This window comes from Anomaloglossus baeobatrachus, chromosome 9, assembly GCF_048569485.1.
Source record: "Anomaloglossus baeobatrachus isolate aAnoBae1 chromosome 9, aAnoBae1.hap1, whole genome shotgun sequence".
Taxonomy (NCBI): Eukaryota; Metazoa; Chordata; class Amphibia; order Anura; family Aromobatidae; genus Anomaloglossus; species Anomaloglossus baeobatrachus.
Window position 1 is genome coordinate 211207972 of NC_134361.1, and position 23055 is coordinate 211231026.

The 23055-nt window shown below is 50.1% G+C and overlaps 1 protein-coding gene across 1 annotated transcript in view; it reads left to right on the plus strand.

Moving 5' to 3' along the window:
• The window catches only part of ASS1 (argininosuccinate synthase 1), a 60461-nt gene extending 37653 nt beyond the window's left edge, over window positions 1–22808 (plus strand). Inside the window, exons 11-16 of the mRNA XM_075322913.1 lie at window positions 1038–1122; window positions 3934–3998; window positions 11013–11144; window positions 15174–15330; window positions 16526–16591; window positions 22475–22808. Of these exons, the coding sequence (XP_075179028.1) occupies window positions 1038–1122; window positions 3934–3998; window positions 11013–11144; window positions 15174–15330; window positions 16526–16591; window positions 22475–22526 (557 nt within the window). The 3' untranslated portion in view covers window positions 22527–22808. The remainder of the gene's footprint in view (window positions 1–1037; window positions 1123–3933; window positions 3999–11012; window positions 11145–15173; window positions 15331–16525; window positions 16592–22474) is intronic.
• Window positions 22809–23055: the final 247 nt, after the last annotated feature.

Below are 23055 nucleotides of genomic sequence, written 5' to 3' on the forward strand. Positions count from 1 at the left end.
CGAGCAAAATACGGCCCTAGGAAAAAAAAAAAAAAAATACACCCCCTCCTCTTCAAATACCCGGAAAAAAACCCCTTTAAATCTAAATAGGATCTGCAGACTGATGAAGGCGGCTTAAAGTTCATTATTGCAAAGAATTACATTTAATAGCATAAGAGAGCGAGAGTGCTCTTGTTAAGAGGTGATTGGCATTGAATGGTGCAATCAATACTAATGGGGGCAACAGATGGAGAAAAGATTAAGCACAAAACTAGTCCCGGCTCCGCTTTGTGGCGAAACAAGCCCTTGTCAGATTGCTGATACATTTATTGCTCATTTCACTTTGCAAAAGAATAATGCGGCCTTTCTTTTCATAGTCTGTCCTCTCCCTCCCACCCGTAGCCCTTCCATCCGAAAATCCCCCCCATCCGCCCTCCCCGTACACCACACCCTTCCCTCGGCCTTTCTTGTTGAAGGTGTAATAATTAATTCATGGGGTCTCTCGATGGCTTTAACTTCTTACTGGTGGACCCCCCTCCCGCCCTCGTTCCCTCTTTTGAGTGTTGACAGGTCTAGAACTTGGTTGGCGCTCATTGAAACAGACATTATGGGAGGGTTGGATGGATGGGTGGGTCGCAAAAACACCGAGCAACTGGCCACCGGCGTCCCCCCTCCTCCGTGCCCATTTGTCAGGCTGAAGTCTCTGAGTGGTGAGACAGAAGGTGCCGGCCCGTAAGACAATGGGGGACCGTGAAATGCAATTAAGAATGGGGCTGGTGGCAATTTCACAGTGTATGAAATGAAAGCCAGGGTGACAGTGGAGACAGGCCGCGGGCCCGGGGGGCTTAGGGGGCTCATTTTATTGCACTTTCTATTTTACCCTAAATCTGTAACCTCTCCCCCCTCTTCCCTTCTCTTCCCCGCCACCTTCTGGTTCTTAAGGAGTTATTTAGAGTTCATATCTGTCTCATCCATTAAACGCTTCTGTGTGGCGCAGCCGCCGCCTCGTCAGGCCGTGTTCAGACCACTTTCTCACGTACGCTCCATTTCAATTCCAGGTGTCCCCGTGCAAGTGACAAACCTTCGGGACGGGAGCCGGCACCACTCCGCGCTGGAGCTCTTCTCCTATCTCAATGAAGTGGCGTAAGTTGGAAATGGAGAAGTGGAAAAGTGTGTGATGTAAAACTATGTACTGTCACTTTAAGAGCCGATCCAGTTTGGGGGGGGGACCTGGACCTGTATTTGGAAATGTGGTTACCTGCAAATCCCTAATTAGGCCCCGTACCTGCAAGATGGCAGCTAAAGGTCCCACAAAACATCAATGGCGATGGGGTCAGGTGATGTGACCAGTCCACCTGCAGCCATCATGGGGTCCCGCCACAGCGTAACACATCTACCGCCCTAATGATGTGCACCTCTTCTCTCCACCCATCACCGCAGCCACCATGGGGTCCCGCCACAGCGTAATACATCTACCGCCCTAATGAAGTGCACCTCTTCTCTCCACCAGTGACAGCAGCCATCATGGGGTCCCGCCACAGAGGAGTACACCTACCTCCCTAATAGTGCGCACCTCTTCTCTCCAACCATGACCATAGCCATCATGGGGTCCCGCAACAGAGGAGTACATCTACCGCCCTAATGGTGTGCACCTCTTCTCTCCTCCCACAACCGCAGCCACCATGGGGCCCTGCCACAGAGGAGTACACCTATCTCCCTAACGGTGTGCACCTCTTCTCTCCACCCATGACCGCAGCCACCATAGGTTCCCGCCACTGAGTAACACCAGCTACCGCCCTAACAGGGGGCTAATCTCCACATATACCACAACAGTTGGTGGAGCACATGGGCAAATTTTGACTGTCATCAATTTTAGGACCCTGGGACCTCCATGCCCTCCCAACCCAGCACCTCCACCCCCGACTACTCCTAAACGAACTTTGGGGCCAATCTGTAATCAATAATGACGAGCGCTATACCCTATCAACAAGTTCCGATTAGATCTGTCATGACCCCCGGACCCTCGTACCATTATTGGAGGGTCTTCTGATCCTATGATGCCACCATGCCCCTCATCTAAGGTGAGTTTTCTTGTCTTGTGGCACATTTACAATGGGTTATTCATGCCTCATGGTCCTGAACACAGGCACAAATGTATGAGACCACCATTCAGGCACTGACCGGACCCCCACCCCAGGAAAATGACATCAGGCAATAAGTGCAATTAGACCAAGGCCTCTATGACCCTGCAGCCGCCATTAACCTGCGAACCTTCAATGCCACGCTACATTACGGCGCGGCTCCTTCCAGAAACAATAACCGTACCAGCCTTAAAGTGGAGCAGAGAGGCTGCTATAAAGCTCCATGCTGCCGAGACAATGCCGAGACAACGCCGAGACAATGCCGAGCCATCACAATAACAGATCAACCTTGTAATAAATGGCCTATTGTGATTGAAGAGCCTTATCTTCTGCTCCGCCTGGTGAGCGCCCCCTACTGGAGGATAAAGACGCTGCGCCCGGTCTGACTGCGGCCTCAGGGGGGACCCCTACTCTATATACATATCGCCCCCTACTGGAGGATAAAGACGCTGCGCCCGGTCTGACTGCGGCCTCAGGGGGGACCCCTACTCTATATACAGAGCACCCTCTACTGGAGCATAAAGACGCTGCGCCCGGTCTGACTGCGGCCTCAGGGGGGACCCCTACTGTATATACAGAGCACCCTCTACTGGAGCATAAAGACGCTGCGCCCGGTCTGACTGCGGCCTCAGGGGGGACCCCTACTGTATATACATATCGCCCCCTATTGGAGGATAAAGACGCTGCGCCCGGTCTGACTGCGGCCTCAGGGGGGACCCCTACTCTATATACAGAGCACCCTCTACTGGAGCATAAAGACGCTGCGCCCGGTCTGACTGCGGCCTCAGGGGGGACCCCTACTCTATATACAGAGCACCCTCTACTGGAGGATAAAGACGCTGCGCCCGGTCTGACTGCGGCCTCAGGGGGGGACCCCCTACTCCATATACAGAGCGCCCCCTACTGGAGGATAAAGACGCTACACCCGGTGTGACTGTGGCCTCAGGGGGGACCCCTACTCTATCCTCCAGTAGAGGGCGCTCTGTATATAGAGTAGGGGTCCCCACTGAGGCCGCAGTCAGACCGGGCGCAGCGTCTGTATCCTCCAGTAGCGGGTGCTCTGTATATAGAGTAGGGGTCCCCCCTAAGGCCGCAGTCAGACCAGGCGCAGCATCTTTATCCTCCAGTAGGGGGCCCTCTGTATATAAATTCGCTGCGCCTGGTCTGCCTGCGGCCTCAGGGGGGACCCCCTACTCTATATACAGAACGCCCCCTACTGGAGGATAAAGATGCTGTGCCCGGTGTGACTGAGGCCTAAGGGGGGACCCCTACTCTACATATACAGATCGCCCCCTACTGGAGGATAAAGCCACTGTGTATAGTCTGACTGCGGCCTCAGGGGGGACCCCTACTCTATCCTCCAGTAGAGGGCATTCTGTATATAGAGTAGGGGTCCCCCCTAAGGCCGCAGTCAGACCAGGCGCAGCATCTTTATCCTCTAGTAGGGGGCCCGCTGTATATAAATTCGCTGCGCCCGGTCTGACTGTGGCCTCAGGGGGGACCCCTACTCTACATATACAGAGCGCCCCCTACTGGAGGATAAAGACGCTACGCCCGGTGTGACTGAGGCCTAAGGGGGGACCCCTACTCTACATATACAGATCGCCCCCTACTGGAGGATAAAGCCACGGTGTATAGTCTGACTGGCCTCAGGGGGGACCCCTACTCTATATACAGAGCGCCCCCTACTGGAGGATAAAGACGCTGCGCCCGGTCAGGGGGGACCCCTGCTCCATATCCCCGTGCTGTATTGTGTTATTATGTATTAGTTGAGGAGATGTTTGTGACCCTCTGACGCGTTTCGTCTTAACAGGGGGAAGCATGGCGTGGGGAGGATCGATATCGTGGAGAACCGATACATCGGGATGAAGTCGCGGGGTAAGTGTCCTCTAAAAAGTAGTGAAAATCTCCATTCATACCGCTACCTACCACCCATATACATGTGCCCTCTACATTACTGTCAGTCTGTCTGCAGCTGGGAAGTTGTCAGCGCCCCCCTCAGTTGTCAGAAGGATCTGCGGCATGGCTGCAACTTTCCTACTCTAGTTACAGAAGGAACAGCAGCTCTGGAGCACAAAGTGCTGACACATTCATATACAGAGGCTGAGATACTGGACTGATCGCAGCTGCAGACTTGTTACATTTGCACCCAAACGGGAAGTAGATTGGCACCGCATTGTACATTGTAACAAAGCCTCAGCTGTGATAGAAAGAATAGTCATGATATTCTTTATTACTGACAGCAAGCAGAGCTGTTGAGGGTTTGTGGCGGGGGGCTGCGCGGTGTGCGGCGGGGGCTCGCCCCGGCGCGGTGACAATAGGCTGCTCCCTGCTCGGCGCTCGGGCAGCTGAAATTACAATAGATTTGATGCAGATTCCGTCTTTTCACAACCTCATTATCAAATTATGTTTTTTGCGCTGAAGGAGGCCTAATTAAGTCAAGTAAATTAAATCTGTGGGAGGGAAAAAGTGCGGCGCGTTTCAGCTTCTAATTCTGCCAAAAGAACAAAGGCCATTTTCTTTCTTTCTTTGCTGCTTTAATTTCCCTTTTTTGTCTCCACTTTCCTTTAAGACAAGACGTGATCATTTACCGTCTGAATGTAGGAAAAAAAAAGTTCTAAAAAAGTTTGTTTTGCGTTTTTTTGGTCAAGTCGGGGTCGTCCCGGAGGCGGGGGGCTCGGGGGAATTTTTTTTTTTTGTCAAACAAAAGGGGAAAATTGTGTCTGGTTTTATGGCTTGTTTTAGGTAATGTTCCTGCTGGTCTAGAGGGGCTTCAGGGTTGATTCTATTATTCCTGGTGGTCTATGGAATAGTGAGTTATCTGTATTTAACCCATAAATCACCCCGGATCTCCAGAAATACAATATGGTTTGGTCTTTGGTGTTTTAAAGCTATTTACTCCTGGTGGTCTAGGGTCACGAATGAAATACTCTTCGGAGGCAACTGTAACATTCCCTGTAGAATACAATGGATGCATGGAATGTTCCTGGTGCTCCACGGTAATGAAAAGGTTACTGGTAACATTTCCATGTGGCCTAGGGAAGAGAATGTGCTCACTTTTAGATCCCTGGTGGTATAGGGTGGAAAAGGCATAGCTTATAATAACAAAGCATTTAATGGAAACATCCCTGGTGGCCTGGGGTGGTAATACCTGCTACCCCCTGGTTACACAGCGGCCTCCGGCGCCCTTTAGTGGACATGTCCTCTCAGCTCAGTTCTGGTCAATATAAGAGTGATCTCTCAAGTTGGACCTATGGGGTTCAAGGCACAGACCTCCCATGTGCATCCCCTGTGATTGTCAGGATCTGGTGGCCCTTGTGATTGTCAGGACCTGGCGGCCCCTGTGATTGGCGGTTCCTGTGATTGGCGGGGCACGGTGGCCAGTGTGATTGGCGGGGAACGGCAGCCCCTGTGATTGGCGGGGCACGGCAGCCCCTGTGATTGGCGGGGCACAGCGGCCCCTGTGATTGGCGGCCCCAGTGATTGGCAGCCTCTGTGACTGACTGGACCCAGTGGCCCCTGTGATTGGCGGGGCAGAGCGGCCGCTGTGATTGGCGGAACATGGCAGGCCCTTTGATTGGTGAGACTTTTTGGCCCCACTGATTGGCAGCCTCTGTGACTGGCAGGACCCAGTTGTTGGCGGGGCACGGCGGTCCCTGTGATTGGCGGTTCCTGTGATTGGCGGGGCACGGCGGCCCCTGTGATTGGTGGTTCCTGTGATTGGCGGGGCACGGCGGCCCCTGTGATTGGCGGGGCACAGCGGCCAGTGTGAATGGCGGGGTACGGCAGCCCCTGTGATTGGCGGGGCACGGTGACCCCTGTGATTGGCAGCCCCTGTGACTGACGGGACCCAGCGGCCCCTCTGATTGGCGGGGCAGAGCGGTCGCTGTGATTGGCGGAACATGGCAGGCCCTGTGATTGGTGAGACTTTTTGGCCCCTGTGATTGGCGGCCCCGGTGATTGGCAGCCTCTGTGACTGGCAGGACCCAGCGGCCCCTGTGATTGGTGGGGCACGGCAGCCCCTGTGATTGGCAGGTCACGGCGGCCCCTGTGATTGGCGGGGCACGGCAGCCCCTGTGATTGGCGGGGCACGGCAGCCCCTGTGATTGGCAGGGCACGGCAGCCCCTGTGATTGGCGGGGCACGGCGGCCCCTGTGATTGGCAGGTCACGGCGGCCCCTGTGATTGGCGGGACATGCCGCCTCTCTGCTCTATTTGTGCTCTCTCCGCTGTATAATCAGCCGCACTCGTCAGCTCGGATACAGCGGGGAACAACATGTTTATTCATCAAACGGTAAAAATAATTCAGCCGAACGCCGAGCTGTAACCGAGCCAAAAATCTGATAAATTACACAAAAATATGAAGCGCCACCAAGTGAGGTGACAGGAGGGGGACGCCGAGAAAACGCCGAATATCACCTACTGTATGCCTGCGCTGCACTGCTGAGCCGTATATCTAATCCCATCCTGTGATACTGTCTGCTGAGCCGTGTATCTAATCCTCTCCTGTGTGATACCATCTACTGAGCCGTGTATCTAATCCTATCCTGTGTGATACTGTCTGCTGAGCCGTGTATCTAATCCTATCCTGTGATACTGTCTGCTGAGCCGTATATCTAATCCCATCCTGTGATACTGTCTGCTGAGCTGTGTATCTAATCCTATCCTGTGATACTGTCTGGTGTGCTGTGTATCTAATCCCATCCTGTGTGATACCATCTACTGAGCCGTGTATCTAATCCTATCCTGTGTGATACTGTCTGCTGAGCCGTATATCTAATCCTCTCCTCCTCCTCTCCTGATACCTTCTGCTGATGTGTGTATCTAATCCTATGTGATGAGCTGCATATCCAATCCCCTCCTGTGTGATACCATGCACTGAGCTGTGTATCTAATCCTTCCCTGTGTGATACTGACTGCTGAGCCGTGTATCTAATCCCGTCCAGTGTGATACCGTGTGCTGCGCGGCGGTGCCGATCACACATATGACACTTCGGTGGCGTGTAGCGGGGCGGTGTCACCGCCGTCATCCTCTGGTGCTGCGGGGGGCTGCGCCTCCGGTGCTGTCAGCAGATTCAGTCACTTTCCTTTAACTGTTGACAGCTGTCACAGCAGAGAAAACAAGACCCCCATCATCCGCTGCGGAGAGGGAGGATGCCACACAACGGTGTGCATGGCAGTGCCAGGGCTGATCCTGTGCCCCCTACACCTGCCCACGTACCCGGAGAGGATAACAGCGCCCCACACTGTCCGAGCAGGCAGAAGACAGCCCAAGTGTTTAGATACACGGGTCAGGAGCACATGATGGGATCAGATACAGGGCTCAGCAGCCGGTAGCACACTCCAGGATTAGATTCAGCTCAGCTGCCGGTAGCACACACACCAGGATTAGCCGCAGCTCAGTAGCCGGTATCGCACACACAAGGATTAGATGCAGCTCAGCTGCCGGTATCGCACACTCCAGGATTAGATGCAGCTCAGCTGCCGGTATCGCACACTCCAGGATTAGATGCAGCTCAGCTGCCGGTATCACACACTCCAGGATTAGATGCAGCTCGCAGCTGGTATCTCACACGCCAGGATTAGATGCAGCTCAGCTGCTGGTATCACACACTGGAGGATTAGATGCAGCTCAGCTGCCGGTATCACACACTCCAGGATTAGATGCAGCTCAGCAGCTGGTATCTCACATGCCAGGATTAGATGCAGCTCAGCTGCTGGTATCACACACTCCAGGATTAGATGCAGCTCTGCAGCTGGTATCTCACATGCCAGGATTAGATGCAGCTCAGCTGCTGGTATCACACACTCCAGGATTAGATGCAGCTCAGCTGTCGGTATCACACAGTCCAGGATGAGATGCAGCAGTCTCTGTTCTCGGCTCTCTTTCCCCCCCCCCCTCGCGGTTGGACCTGTCATCGCTCCTCCATTTCCTGCACTTATTTTGCGCGGACTTTCGAGGACGGTGACGGGAGTAATTTTGGAGACTTAGAGATGGGCAGATGTCGCCCTGAAGATTACTTTGCGGCTGGTTTAGCAGAACATCATCTTTGCTGACAACTCCCGTCCTTAATAAGCTTTCAAGATGTCAGGCAGGTCTGCGCTGGTGGCCCGGGCGACTTCTGACGTCTGCCCACCACCACGTGGCCAACTGACGGTCCGTGCCACGGATGCGGCCCATCGGCTCATCATTGTGCTCCTGCCCGCTCACTGTGTGCCATAGGTGCCAACTCCATAGCATGGTGACAGCCCCAAAGCCAGGGAACTATGGGGCAAAACAATCACAGATCTCAGGAAGACCAGCCAGAGAAAACACTGCCGGCAGCCAACGAGGGCGCTCAACACAGTGAAATCCTAGGTGCATTGCCCCCTGGGAAATTTGCAAATCAAAGAAGGTCCGTGGAGCCTCTGTTAGGAGTCTCGACACAGAAAATAGCCAGATATCCCTCCGGTAAGGACCTAGCCAAGGAGTGGCTCTTTTTAAAGGAAACCACCATATTAAGTGGCCCTATTAGTCAATATCCAACTCTTTGACAAGTTTAAAGATATGACAAGGGAAATACCAAGGCCAGGTATCCATCCACAGACCGCTGTTTCGGGGTGTTGCCCCTCATCAGTGTGGAGTAGGATTCTGGATAGGTGGAAGATTAGTGATTGGTTTGTCTTGTTGGTCTACTAGGCATTGCTCCCACCTGGCCAGAATCCTACTCCACACTGATGAGGGGCAATACCCCGAAACAGCGGTCTGTGGATGGATACCTGGCCTTGGTATTTCCCTTGTCATATCTTTAAACTTGTCAAAGAGTTGGATATTGACTAATAGGGTCACTTAATATGGTGGTTTCCTTTAAAAAGAGCCACTCCTTGGCTAGGTCCTTACCGGAGGGATATCTGGCTATTTTCTGTGTCGAGACTCCTAACATCCTGCAGAGAGACTCCGGCCACCTGGGGGTAAAGGGGGTTTATACGGCATTAATAGGCTTACTGACCCCCACTGCAATACCAGACACAGCCTGTGAGCAGAGGAGGCGCTGTGTTCAGAGTAAAGCGGCTATGTTAGCCCTTGGGAAGGCTGAATAACATCTCTACATATACCTTTCTGGGGATAATTATAATATACAATATATTTTATATAATACATAAGTGTAAATATATATATATATATATATATATATATATATATATATATATATATATATATATATATATATATATATATATATATATATATATATATATATATATATATATATATATATATATTTACACATGTATTTTATAAAATATATATCTTATATATACTACATATTTTATATTGTGTGTGTGTGTGTGTATATATATATATATATATATATATATATATATATATTATACACACACAATATAAAATATATAATATAAAATATGTATTTTATAAAATATATATATCCATATGTGTAAATAAATATATATAATTATACACACATATATATTATATAAAAATATATTTACACATATGTATTATTTATAAAAAAATATATATATTTTATAAAATACATATATTTTATATATATATTATATATTTTATATTGTGTGTATATTTTTTTATTATATATATATATATATATATATATATATATATATATATATATATATATATATATATATATATATATATATATATATATATATATACACACATATATTATATAAAAAATATATTTACACATATGTATTATATAAAATATATATATATAAAATGTTATAAAATACATATATTTTATATTGTGTGTGTGTGTGTGTATAATATATAAAAAAAAATTGAGGGGGGTGCAAAAATTCACTGTTGCAGTCGGGTTACATTACATACTTCTCCCCTTTTGCCTGCTATATCCTGTGTTGCACCGTCTGATGCTTGCTGCAGAATGAGTTTTCTGAGAATCTGTCAGTGAGCTCCTCTGATCCCGGTGGGAGAGTTTCTGACTTTTCTCTCTTTTCTCCGCTGACTTATGACCACATGAAAGTTCAATGTGAAGGGAAACAAAGAGCCTGTAAAAGTCACACGACGCAAAAGTTTTAATGGAACCCGATTGCAAAAATGATTGTTGGCCCCAAATACATGGAATTTAGTAAGAACAAGCCCCTCCTGCCCCGATGCGGCTGGATCACAGGCCCAGATGTCTTCCCAGCCCGGCACTGCCGTGGCGCTCAGAACCTCACAAGTTAGAGGCATCGTGTCCAACATAGTTTAACATTGTTCTGACAGGCGGAGAATTAACCTGTCACTCCGCTCGGCTGCCTTCCAAAGCCGGCGGACACTTATCTAAATGAGCAGTTATCCTCGGGAGGGAGATACTTTCAGCTTTGTTGCCTGGCGTATCGCTCTCCATCGCGGCGTGAGCCGGCGCGGCTTCCAATCACGGCTGTTTTAAATAGTATTATTTCCTAAGCGCTTATGCTTGGCCGAAAGTGAGAGTGAAGTAGAGGAATAAAGGGAGGGGAGGCGAGGAGGGGGGTCCACACAGAACTGTTATTTCAGGCCCTTCTCCTCCGTGCCTCCTCTCCTTCTCCTTGGCTTTAATTACAGCCTTTCTGCGGGAGTCCGGTGGGCTAGAGACGGTGAAGCGATCAGTTCTTGAAACCTGTCATTTCAGCCTCTTCAAAAAAAGAGGAATCTACACATTTTCACCACAAGGTGCGGAGTGGTCTGTCTTTGCCCCCAGCGGGGTAGTAATGACACACACACTTTGCAGCAAGCTGAGAGTGAATGAAGTCCGTCTGCAGCTCTGCTGTCACCGGCCTCATTAATGGTGTCATTTGACAGCAATTTGGGCTTCATGTATCCTTGTCTTTATTTTTTTTTTCTCCCTCCCTCCCCCTGCCTGGGAAAAAAAAAAAACCCTCATCTGACTAGGTATCTACGAGACGCCGGCGGGGACCATACTGCACCACGCTCACTTAGACATCGAGACGTTCACCATGGACCGCGAGGTGCGGAAGATCAAGCAGGGGCTGTCACTGCGGTTCTCCGAGCAGGTGTATAACGGTAGGTGACCCTCTCCAGTGCTACCCGTGTCGATAGTGAGAACATCCTAAAACAGCGCCGCTTATCACTTCTGCACATACCAACAATGGTGACTGTGGTGCTGAAAGGAGAGCGCCAAACAACATCAGGATGATAAATATAATGTCCGAGATCTGGTCTGGAAACTGACCAAAGCATGGTCACAGAGACATATAATGTGATCCTGTCTGCAGCCACCACTAGGGGGAGCTCCCTGTATACAGAGATACATAAGATCCTGTCTGCAGCCACCACTAGGGGGAGCTCCCTTTATACAGAGATACATAAGATCCTGTCTGCAGCCACCACTAGGGGGAGCTCCCTGTATACAGAGATACATGATAATATCCTGTCTGTAGCCACTACTAGGGGTAGCTCCCTGTATACAGAGATACATAAGATCCTGTCTGCAGCCACCACTAGGGGGAGCTCCCTTTATACAGAGATACATAAGATCCTGTCTGCAGCCACCACTAGGGGGAGCTCCCTGTATACAGAAATACATGATAATATCCTGTCTGTAGCCACTACTAGTGGGAGCTCCCTGTATACAGAGATACATGATAAGATCCTGTCTGCAGCCACCACTAGGAGGAGCTCCCTGTATACAGAGATACATGATAAGATCCTGTCTGCAGCCACCACTAGGGGGAGCTCCCTGTATACAGAGATACATGATAAGATCCTGTCTGCAGCCACCACTAGGGGGAGCTCCCTGTATACAGAGATACATAAGATCCTGTCTGTAGCCACTACTAGGGGGAGCTCCCTTTATACAGAGATACATAAGATCCTGTCTGCAGCCACCACTAGGGGGAGCTCCCTGTATACAGAGATACATGATAATATCCTGTCTGTAGCCACTACTAGGGGTAGCTCCCTGTATACAGAGATACATAAGATCCTGTCTGCAGCCACCACTAGGGGGAGCTCCCTGTATACAGAGATACATGATAATATCCTGTCTGTAGCCACTACTAGGGGGAGCTCCCTGTATACAGAGATACATGATAAGATCCTGTCTGCAGCCACCACTAGGGGGAGCTCCCTTTATACAGAGATACATGATAAGATCCTGTCTGCAGCCACCACTAGGGGGAGCTCCCTGTATACAGAGATACATGATAATATCCTGTCTGTAGCCACTACTAGGGGTAGCTCCCTGTATACCGAGATACATAAGATCCTGTCTGCAGCCACCACTAGGGGGAGCTCCCTGTATACAGAGATACATGATAATATCCTGTCTGTAGCCACTACTAGGGGGAGCTCCCTGTATACAGAGATACATGATAAGATCCTGTCTGCAGCCACCACTAGGAGGAGCTCCCTGTATACAGAGATACATGATAAGATCCTGTCTGCAGCCACCACTAGGGGGAGCTCCCTGTATACAGAGATACATGATAAGATCCTGTCTGCAGCCACCACTAGGGGGAGCTCCCTGTATACAGAGATACATGATAAGATCCTGTCTGCAGCCACCACTAGGGGGAGCTCCCTGTATACAGAGATACATGATAAGATCCTGTCTGCAGCCACCACTAGGGGGAGCTCCCTGTATACAGAGATACATGATAAGATCCTGTCTGCAGCCACCACTAGGGGGAGCTCCCTGTATACAGAGATACATAAGATCCTGTCTGCAGCCACCACTAGGGGCAGCTGCCTGTATACAGAGATACATGATAAGATCCTGTCTGCAGTCACCATTATGGGGAGCTCCCTGTATACAGAGATACATGATAAGATCCTGTCTGCAGTCACCACTAGGGGGAGCTCCCTGTATACAGAGATACATGATAAGATCCTGTCTGCAGCCACCACTAGGGGGAGCTCCCTGTATACAGAGATACATGATAAGATCCTGTCTGCAGCCACCATTATGGGGAGCTCCCTGTATACAGAGATGCATGATAAGATCCTGTCTGTAGCCACCACTAGGGGGAGCTCCCTGTATACAGAGATACATGATAAGATCCTGTCTGCAGCCACCACTAGGGGGAGCTCCCTGTATACAGAGATACATGATAAGATCCTGTCTGAAGCCACCACTAGGGGGAGCTCCCTGTATACTGAGATACATGATAAGATCCTGTCTGCAGCCACCACTAGGGGGAGCTCCCTGTATACAGAGATACATGATAAGATCCTGTCTGAAGCCACCACTAGGGGGAGCTCCTGTATATGTATATTGCGATACCCTTATTTTCACCTGAAATTTAGTGAACATCAATAGACTAAATGAGAAAGCCGTTTTGTCCAGATAAGAATTGACGTTCATTGACAAGTCACACAGGATTAGAAAAACAAGTGTTTCTTTAAAACAAAAAGAGAGGGAAAATCAGCGTTGTCTCCCCCATCAACCTGGTGCTGTTCCTTAAAGTTAGCAGCCATGATTTATTTAAAAAAAAAAAAATCCCTTACAGGCCCTTTAAATCTAAACCTTCTTTATATGTAAGGCGTATGTTCCTCCTCTGTTACGGTAATATGGCGGCCACTAGGGGGCATTACCCAGATTACTGAGTATCAGCCATTGTCCAGTGGATATAGAGGAAGACTGACAACCCCTGTGGGAGATTGAATCTTGGACAAATTGTTTGTCACCCCAGTTTTCCCTGGAAAAGATCCAGCTAAGAATGGGGGAGGTGCCCTTTAAGGACTTTTTCTGATTACAAAAAAGAAACCCCTCTTCTGTTAATGCCCCCGTTGCCCGGTTAATTGATGGCGTCCGCATAGCCCAGGGGAACGGCCGGAGACTTAGGGACAGATGTGCTCTGGTATTTCTATCCCGGGAGGAAAGTTGAGGTCCTTTCTTCTGGCTGTGACTAATGTTACCTTCGGAGAATGCTATGGAAGGTGAGCTCACCTGAGCCGGCTCCCAGCGCACACACGTCCATATGGTCTCTGATTCCTGACCCTGATAAGGCGCGGGGTCAGGCTGCAGCCTGGCGTCTTTTATCCGGGGGAGCAGAGTGATCCTGTGCGGCCCCAGCTCTGCCTATAGATCGCTGCTTTTCTAGGATTACCATCCAAACGTTTCATGTCACCGCCGCGTTTCCTCCCGCGGTTCAAGGACGTCGCTAATTAGAGCGCACAGCGCAACCATGCATGGAAGACGGGAACTTATCAAGAGCGATCTCCAGCAAATAACCCAGCTCTCATGTTTCATCTTAATGTGTCACCATCCAAAACCCACGAGCCCTCGATTTACATAGTTAGTAAACAATTGGTAAAACTCCAATAATCTGGCAGGCTTTTTCTGGACTAGTGGACTTTTTTTTTTTTTTGGACTAGCGGGCTTTTTCTGGACAAGTAGGTTTTCTGGACCAATGGGGTTTTTTTTAATGGACTAGTGGGCTTTTTTTTACTAGTAAGTTTTTTTTTTTTCTGGACATGTGGGCTTTTTCTTGTCTAGTGAGATTTCTGGCCTAGTGACCTTTTCTGGACTAGTGGGTGTGGGTTTGTTTGTTTGTTTTTTTACTGGATTAGTGGGCCCTTTCTGGACTAGTAACACCCCCCCCCCCCCCCGACGGCCTAGTGGGTTTTTTTTTTTTTCTGGACTAGTAGGCTTTTTCTGGTCTAGTGAGCTGTCTGGACTAGCGAGTTTTCTGGGCTAGTGAGCTTTTCTGGACTAGTGGTGGATCATGAGCTTTTTCTGGACTAGTGGGGTGTGTTTTGTTTTTTTCTGGACTAGTAGTCATTTTTTTTTTCTCTTTTTTTTTCTGGACTAATAGATTTGTTTTTTGTTTTTTTGTCTAGTGAGATTTCTGGACTACTGTTTTTTTCTGGTCTAATGAGCTTTCTGGACCAGTGGGCTTTCTGAACTGGGCTGATGTTTTACTATATATGAATGGAGATGGCACCTTTTCCAGAAGATTATGGCAGCCCTTAGTGCGTCACGTAAATGGAGAACTAGGCCAAATGCCCAATAATTCCACTGGCCTCCTCTGTCCTCTTAGTTCCTGTCGTCCCCCTGTCCTGACCAGTCCTCTGGTCTCATTTCTGCAGGTTTCTGGTACAGCCCTGAGTGCGAGTTTGTCCGCGCCTGTATCTCCAAATCCCAAGAACAGGTGGAAGGCAAAGTGCAGGTGTCGGTCCTGAAGGGGCAAGTGTACGTGCTGGGCCGCGAGTCACCACAGTCTCTGTATAACGAGGAGCTGGTCAGGTAAGACCTGTTTGAGATTGTCGGGGTGCCATTGTCACTCCTGACCCATCACCTCTTAACATTGAGGGGGGGCTGGAGTGTGGAGAACGCACAGATTTGCAGTCGCTAGCCTTTTCGTCTTAATATCATCTGTGGGGGGCGGCTCCAGACTACATAAGGGTCATTGTGTGTAGTCTGACCCCACCCCATCCCATGTAGGATATAGCCACATGCCGTCACCACGATATTAAAACTGATAGTTAATGTCCACACAGTTTTAACTGCAAAATTGTGTGATCTGAGATGGATGGAATGCAACGTTGTGGCTACCAAGTCGGCCATGACACTGCCGCCAATCCAATCCCTGGATGGGTCCGCCAAGCATAAGAGCACCACGACCTGGAAGCGATACCCCACCTGTGTTTATGTTACCTGAGCGGAGGCCGGAGCTCTCCTATTATCTCCTCCACCCCTCCGCCCCTCTCATTATGTCACTTTCGCTCTCCCTCTCGGGGAGATTAGATGAATAAAGTGAAAAGAGGAGAAAAAAAAAAATAAATCCCCCAACAACCCGCTAAAGCGAGCGCGATCAGCGGAGAGCCGGCTTTTATACTCGCCGCGGCTCCAACCATTTTGCCTTTCTTCTTCTTGACTTTTGCATCTTTGCTTTGAAAGCTTTTGAATGACAGCGTAACGGGAAGCGAGGGGAACGACGCGCCGCTGCAACCAGCGCCGGGTGGAAATGCCTCCGCTCAGTGGGTATAAAGTAATGTAATTATAGAGCAGGGCACAGCCACTTCAATGAGCAAAAATAAAAGGCGCCGCTTTTCTTCTGTGTCTCTTTCCTTCATACTTTACTTTCACGTCAGGGGAGGTAAAATCGTTTTTTTTTTTGGTGGTAATTTCTATGATGGGGGTAGGAGCGGGGCTGGCGGGGCACACCGGCACTGCGCTTTTACAATTCACATGTTTCAGTCGCCCCATAATTGTAAGTGTGATATTAACAGCGAGAGAGAAGAGAGTAGGGAATAGAGAAGGCATCGAAGGGACCTTCCATGTATATTTGGACGCCATCCTTACCCAGCTTTCCCACAATACTGACTGGTTAGCTTTGTATAGATCAAGGTCAATGGCAGAGTTGACAAACGGGGGTCTGGGAAAGCTGGGTGACAACCCCCATGTCGCCCTGTACTGACATGCCTCTTTCTCTCCGCAGCATGGATAAGCAGGGAGATTACGAGCCCTGTGACGCTTCTGGATTCATCAGGATTAATGCCGTCAGGTGAGGCCCATTCATTTTTTGGAGGGCGGCGTTTGTGTGCTCGATCACGGGTTGCTAGGCAACAAGGATAGGAGGAGACGGTGACAGCGTGAAGTAGTCACCCATACCAACCAATCAGGTTTCAGCTTTCACTTTGCCGATGCACATTAGGAGTTCTCAGTGGTTGCTATGGACGACACTTTCAGGTATTTCTTATCAATCATCGCAGTCATACCGACACTTTCCCTCGTTGCTTCATCAAATTCTGCCTTATGTGGTTCCCCCGACCGTCCCGTCATCAGATTACCTCTATTTGTAACATACATGTGGTTTCAGTTATCAAAACCATCTAATAGGCCTCGTCTCCCATAGCAACCAATCAGTGCACAGCTATCATCTTTTACCATGCTGTAGAAAAATGTAAGCTGTTTTGTGATTGGTTGCTATGGGAGATTATATTATTAAACAGGTCTTAGCGACCAATCACAGTGGAGATTTCAGTTTTCCAGAGGAAGATTAGAAATGAAAGCTGCGCTCTTATTGGTTGCTAGGGGAGATGAGGCCTGTTAGATGGGTTTGATAAATATAGTCTAATCTATGTGAAAAAGAGAATAAAGCTGAGAGCTGCATGACGGAGGGGTGGTCCGGTTGTGATGACATTGAAGTAGACAAGTCAATCAACAGCAGGTCTAATGGCTGAAATCATCCAGAATTGTCACGATTGAGAGGTTAAAGAGATTAATCTCCATCTCCTCCGTCCTCAGTATCCGGGGACCGCCCGTCTCCTCCATTCTCAGTATTCAGTGACCGCCCGTCTCCTCCGTCCTCAGTATTCAGTGACCACCCGTCTCCTCCATCCTCAGTATTCAGTGACCGGCCGTCTCCTCCGTCCTCAGTATCCGGTGACCGCCTGTCTCCTCCGTCCTCAGTATTCAGTGATTGCTCGTCTCCTCCGTCCTCAGTATTCAGTGACCGCCCGTCTCCTCCGTCCTCAGTATTCAGTGATTGCTCATCTCCTCCATCCTCAGTATTCAGTGATCTCCCATCTCCTCCGTCCTCAGTATTCAGTGATCTCCCATCTCCTCCATCCTCAGTATTCAGTGATTGCTCTTCTCACCCGTCCTCAGTATTCAGTGATCGCCCGTCTCCTCCATCCTCAGTATTCAGTGATTGCTCGTCTCCTCCGTCCTCAGTATTCAGTGATTGCTCTTCTCCTCCGTCCTCAGTATTCAGTGACCGCCCGTCTTCTCCATCCTCGGTATTCAGTGATTCCTCATCTCCTCCATCCTCAGTATTCAGTGATTGCTCATCTCCTCCGTCCTCAGTATTCAGTGACCGCCCATCTCCTCCATCCTCAGTATTCAGTGACTGCCCGTCTCCTCCATCCTCAGTATCCAGGGACCACCCGTTTCCTCCATCCTCAGTATCCAGGGACCGCCCGTCTCCTCAGTCCTCAGTATCTGGGGACTGCTCGTCTCCTCCGTCCTCAGTATTCAGTGACCGCCCGTCTCCTCCATCCTCAGTATTCAGTGACCGCCTGTCTCCTCCGTCCTCAGCATTCAGTAATTGCTCATCTCCTCCGTCCTCAGTATTCAGTGATCGCTCATCTCCTCCGTCCTCAGTATTCAGTGACCGCCCATCTCCTCCATCCTCAGTATTCAGTGATTGCTCGTCTCCTCCGTCCTCACTATTCAGTGACCGCCTGTCTCCTCCGTCTTCAGCATTCAGTGATTGCTCATCTCCTCCGTCCTCAGCATTCAGTGATTGCTCATCTCCTCCATCCTCAGTATTCAGTGATTGCTCATCTCCTCCGTCCTCAGTATTCAGTGATCGCTCATCTCCTCCGTCCTCAGTATTCAGTGACCGCCCGTCTCCTCCATCCTCAGTATTCAGTGACCGCCTGTCTCCTCCGTCCTCACTATTCAGTGACCGCCTGTCTCCTCCGTCCTCAGCATTCAGTGATTGCTCATCTCCTCCGTCCTCAGCATTCAGTGATTGCTCATCTCCTCCATCCTCAGTATTCAGTGATTGCTCATCTCCTCCGTCCTCAGAATTCAGTGATCGCTCATCTCCTCCGTCCTCAGTATTCAGTGACCGCCCATCTCCTCCATCCTCAGTATCCGGGGACTACCCGTCTCTTCCGTCCTCAGTATCCGTGGACCACCCGTCTCCTCCATCCTCAGTATCCGGGGACCGCCCGTCTCCTCCGTCCTCAGTATTCAGTGACCGCCCGTCTTCTCCATCCTCAGTATTCAGTGATTCCTCATCTCCTCCATCCTCAGTATTTAGTGACTGCTCATCTCCTCCATCCTCAGTATTTAGTGACTGCTCATCTCCTCCATCCTCAGTATCCAGGGACCACCCGTTTCCTCCATCCTCAGTATCCAGGGACCGCCCGTCTCCTCAGTCCTCAGTATCTGGGGACTGCCAGTCTCCTCCGTCCTCAGTATCCGGGGATCACCAGTCTCCTCCACCCTCAGTATTCAGTGACTGCTCGTCTCCTCCGTCCTCAGTATTCAGTGACCGCCCGTCTCCTCCATCCTCAGTATTCAGTGACTGCCCATCTCCTCCGTCCTCACTATTCAGTGACCGCCTGTCTCCTCCGTCCTCAGCATTCAGTAATTGCTCATATCCTCAGTATTCAGTGATTGCTCATCTCCTCCGTCCTCAGTATTCAGTGATCGCTCATCTCCTCCGTCCTCAGTATTCAGTGACCGCCCGTCTCCTCCGTCCTCAGTATCCGGGGACTACCCGTCTCTTCAGTCCTCAGTATCCGTGGACCACCCGTCTCCTCCATCCTCAGTATCCGGGGACCGCCCGTCTCCTCCGTCCTCAGTATTCAGTGACCGCCCGTCTTCTCCATCCTCAGTATTCAGTGATTCCTCATCTCCTCCATCCTCAGTATTTAGTGACTGCTCATCTCCTCCATCCTCAGTATTTAGTGACTGCTCATCTCCTCCATCCTCAGTATTCAGTGATTGCTCATCTCCTCCGTCCTCAGTATTCAGTGACCTCCCGTCTCCTCCGTCCTCAGTATTCAGTGACCTCCCGTCTCCTCCGTCCTCAGTATTCAGTGACCGCCCATCTCCTCCATCCTCAGTATTCAGTGACTGCCCGTCTCCTCCATCCTCAGTATCCAGGGACCACCCGTTTCCTCCATCCTCAGTATCCAGGGACCGCCCGTCTCCTCAGTCCTCAGTATCTGGGGACTGCCAGTCTCCTCCGTCCTCAGTATCCGGGGATCACCAGTCTCCTCCACCCTCAGTATTCAGTGACTGCTCGTCTCCTCCGTCCTCAGTATTCAGTGACCGCCCGTCTCCTCCATCCTCAGTATTCAGTGACTGCCCATCTCCTCCGTCCTCACTATTCAGTGACCGCCTGTCTCCTCCGTCCTCAGCATTCAGTAATTGCTCATATCCTCAGTATTCAGTGATTGCTCATCTCCTCCGTCCTCAGTATTCAGTGATCGCTCATCTCCTCCGTCCTCAGTATTCAGTGACCGCCCATCTCCTCCATCCTCAGTATTCAGTGACCGCCCATCTCCTCCATCCTCAGTATTCAGTGACCGCCCATCTCCTCCATCCTCAGTATCCGGGGACCACCCGTTTCCTCCCTCCTCAGTATCCAGAGACCGCCCGTCTCCTCCGTCCTCAGTATCCGGGGATCACCCGTCTCCTCCACCCTCAGTATTCAGTGACTGCCAGTCTCCTCTGTCCTCAGTATTCAGTGACCGCCCATCTCCTCCATCCTCAGTATTCAGTGACCGCCCATCTCCTCCATCCTCAGTATTCAGTGACTGCCCGTCTCCTCCATCCTCAGTATCCAGGGACCACCCGTTTCCTCCATCCTCAGTATCCAGGGACCGCCCGTCTCCTCAGTCCTCAGTATCTGGGGACTGCCAGTCTCCTCCGTCCTCAGTATCCGGGGATCACCAGTCTCCTCCACCCTCAGTATTCAGTGACTGCTCGTCTCCTCCGTCCTCAGTATTCAGTGACCGCCCGTCTCCTCCATCCTCAGTATTCAGTGACTGCCCATCTCCTCCGTCCTCACTATTCAGTGACCGCCTGTCTCCTCCGTCCTCAGCATTCAGTAATTGCTCATATCCTCAGTATTCAGTGATTGCTCATCTCCTCCGTCCTCAGTATTCAGTGATCGCTCATCTCCTCCGTCCTCAGTATTCAGTGACCGCCCATCTCCTCCATCCTCAGTATTCAGTGACCACCCATCTCCTCCATCCTCAGTATTCAGTGACCGCCCATCTCCTCCATCCTCAGTATCCGGGGACCACCCGTTTCCTCCCTCCTCAGTATCCAGAGACCGCCCGTCTCCTCCGTCCTCAGTATCCGGGGATCACCCGTCTCCTCCACCCTCAGTATTCAGTGACTGCCAGTCTCCTCTGTCCTCAGTATTCAGTGACCGCCCATCTCCTCCATCCTCAGTATTCAGTGACTGCCCGTCTCCTCCATCCTCAGTATCCGGGGACCACCCGTTTCCTCCATCCTCAGTATCCAGGGACCGCCCGTCTCCTCCGTCCTCAGTATCTGGGGACTGCCCGTCTCCTCCGTCTTCAGTATCCGGGGATCACCCGTCTCCTCCACCCTCAGTATTCAGTGACTGCTCGTCTCCTCCACCCTCAGTATTCAGTTACTGCCAGTCTCCTCCGTCCTCAGTATTCAGTAATCGCCTGTCACCTTCGTCCTCAGTATCCGGGGATTACCCGTCTCCTCCGTCCTCAGTATCCGTGGACCACCCGTCTCCTCCATCCTCAGTATCCGGGGACCGCCCGTCTCCCCCGTCCTCAGTATTCAGTGACCGCCTGTCTCCTCTGTCCTCAGTATTCAGAGACCACCTCTTTCCTCCGTCCTCAGTATCCGGGGATCGCCCATCTCCTCCGTCCTCAGTATTTCGGGACCGCCCTACACTTGGCTTTGTATTCATGTAGAAGATCTGGTTAATGGCCGCAATTCCTCCATGAAGACGCCTTATGGCCAATCTTCTGGTCGCTGCCAGTTTGAGCTGATGCCACTGCTGGAAATCTTCATGATGTTTTTCATCCTCTCACAAAGTTTCTGTTGCCAAGCATGTGTCTACAGGTTCTCAAAGTTGTCCATTTCTTGTCCATTTCTTCTTGAGCAGCACACCTCATCTCCACTCTCTGCCTTGAAGTCCTTGCTTAGGAGACACCTCACTGATGCAGTATAACTTCCTAGTGTCTTGATCTGTCTTCTACATCCTCACCGTTGTAGTAGTTTAGCTGTTGATCACCTAGTTTTTAGCCTCCTACACAGCTGTTTCTGTTTCAGTTAGTAATTTTTTTTTCTATTATACATATATAAATGATCATGATCTCCTGTCCGGTAAAATTGGTCACTATAATCCTGTAAATTCCTAGTATTTACAAGTGACTGAGAGGAAGTAATGGAGACGGCAGGGGGGGTCACCGGATACTGAAGGGACCCCCAGATAATGGGGGTCACCGGATACAGATTGGATTTACATTTCTCTTTAGTTCTTTCACACGTCTTCCATTTATGAACGTTGTTTCCACACCTGCTTAGAACTTTTGCACAGTCCTGCAGGTCTGAGGGACGGTGCTGATGGGGTTAACCCTGCGTCGGGTCCTGGGTGGGTTTTTGCAGGGTTCCCGCAGCATTTACATAAAAGGCTTTCTCTCTATTAATTGCCGGTGATCTGCATTCACCTTTGCATCCTCCAATGCGTTTCGGAATAATAATCCCCCCCGCGTAATTCATGCCTCCATAATAAAGCGCTTCCTTCATTTATTAACAAATAAAATTGACCTTGTAACTCCTTGCCATTGATTTACATGAATGACATCGACCTTTCGCTAATTTCCCCCCTCCCCTCCCCCATCTTTTGTTTTCTTCTCTCCGGTTTCTACAGATTAAAAGAATATCACCGATTGGGGAAGAAGGTCACAGCGCACGCGAAATAAAAACTGGAGCAAAAGAAGAAAAAGAAAACGAACAAAGCCGCGGCGACAGAACAGGAGCGCGGCGGCGGCGGCTGCGTGCGTCTTATCCTCATCCCGTCTCCACTTCCTCGCATTGATTGGTCGCCGTGATCAATGAAGATCTTTAGCGCAGTAAATCGCAGGTTAGATGAGTCTACGAGCAGCAATTACCAGGGGGCCGGGCGGGGTGGAAGGGGTTAACAGCGCAGATATTAAAGGAAATCATTTCTGTAGAGTCAATTAAAAATAAATAAAAGCCGTGTATTCAACGTTTGTTTGCGATGGCGGCGGCAGCCGCAGCGGTCTGATTCTGACGGGTAATGGGCTGCGCAGAAGATTAAAGCACAAAGCTGCGGTGTATTAATAAAGGAAAAAGGAGATTGCAAGCGGAGGCACATGATACATACAATAGCAGAATGGTGAGTGCAGCTCTGGAGTATAATACAGGAGGTAACGCAGGATCAATAATGTAATGTATGTACACAGTGAGTGCAACAGCAGAATAGTGAGT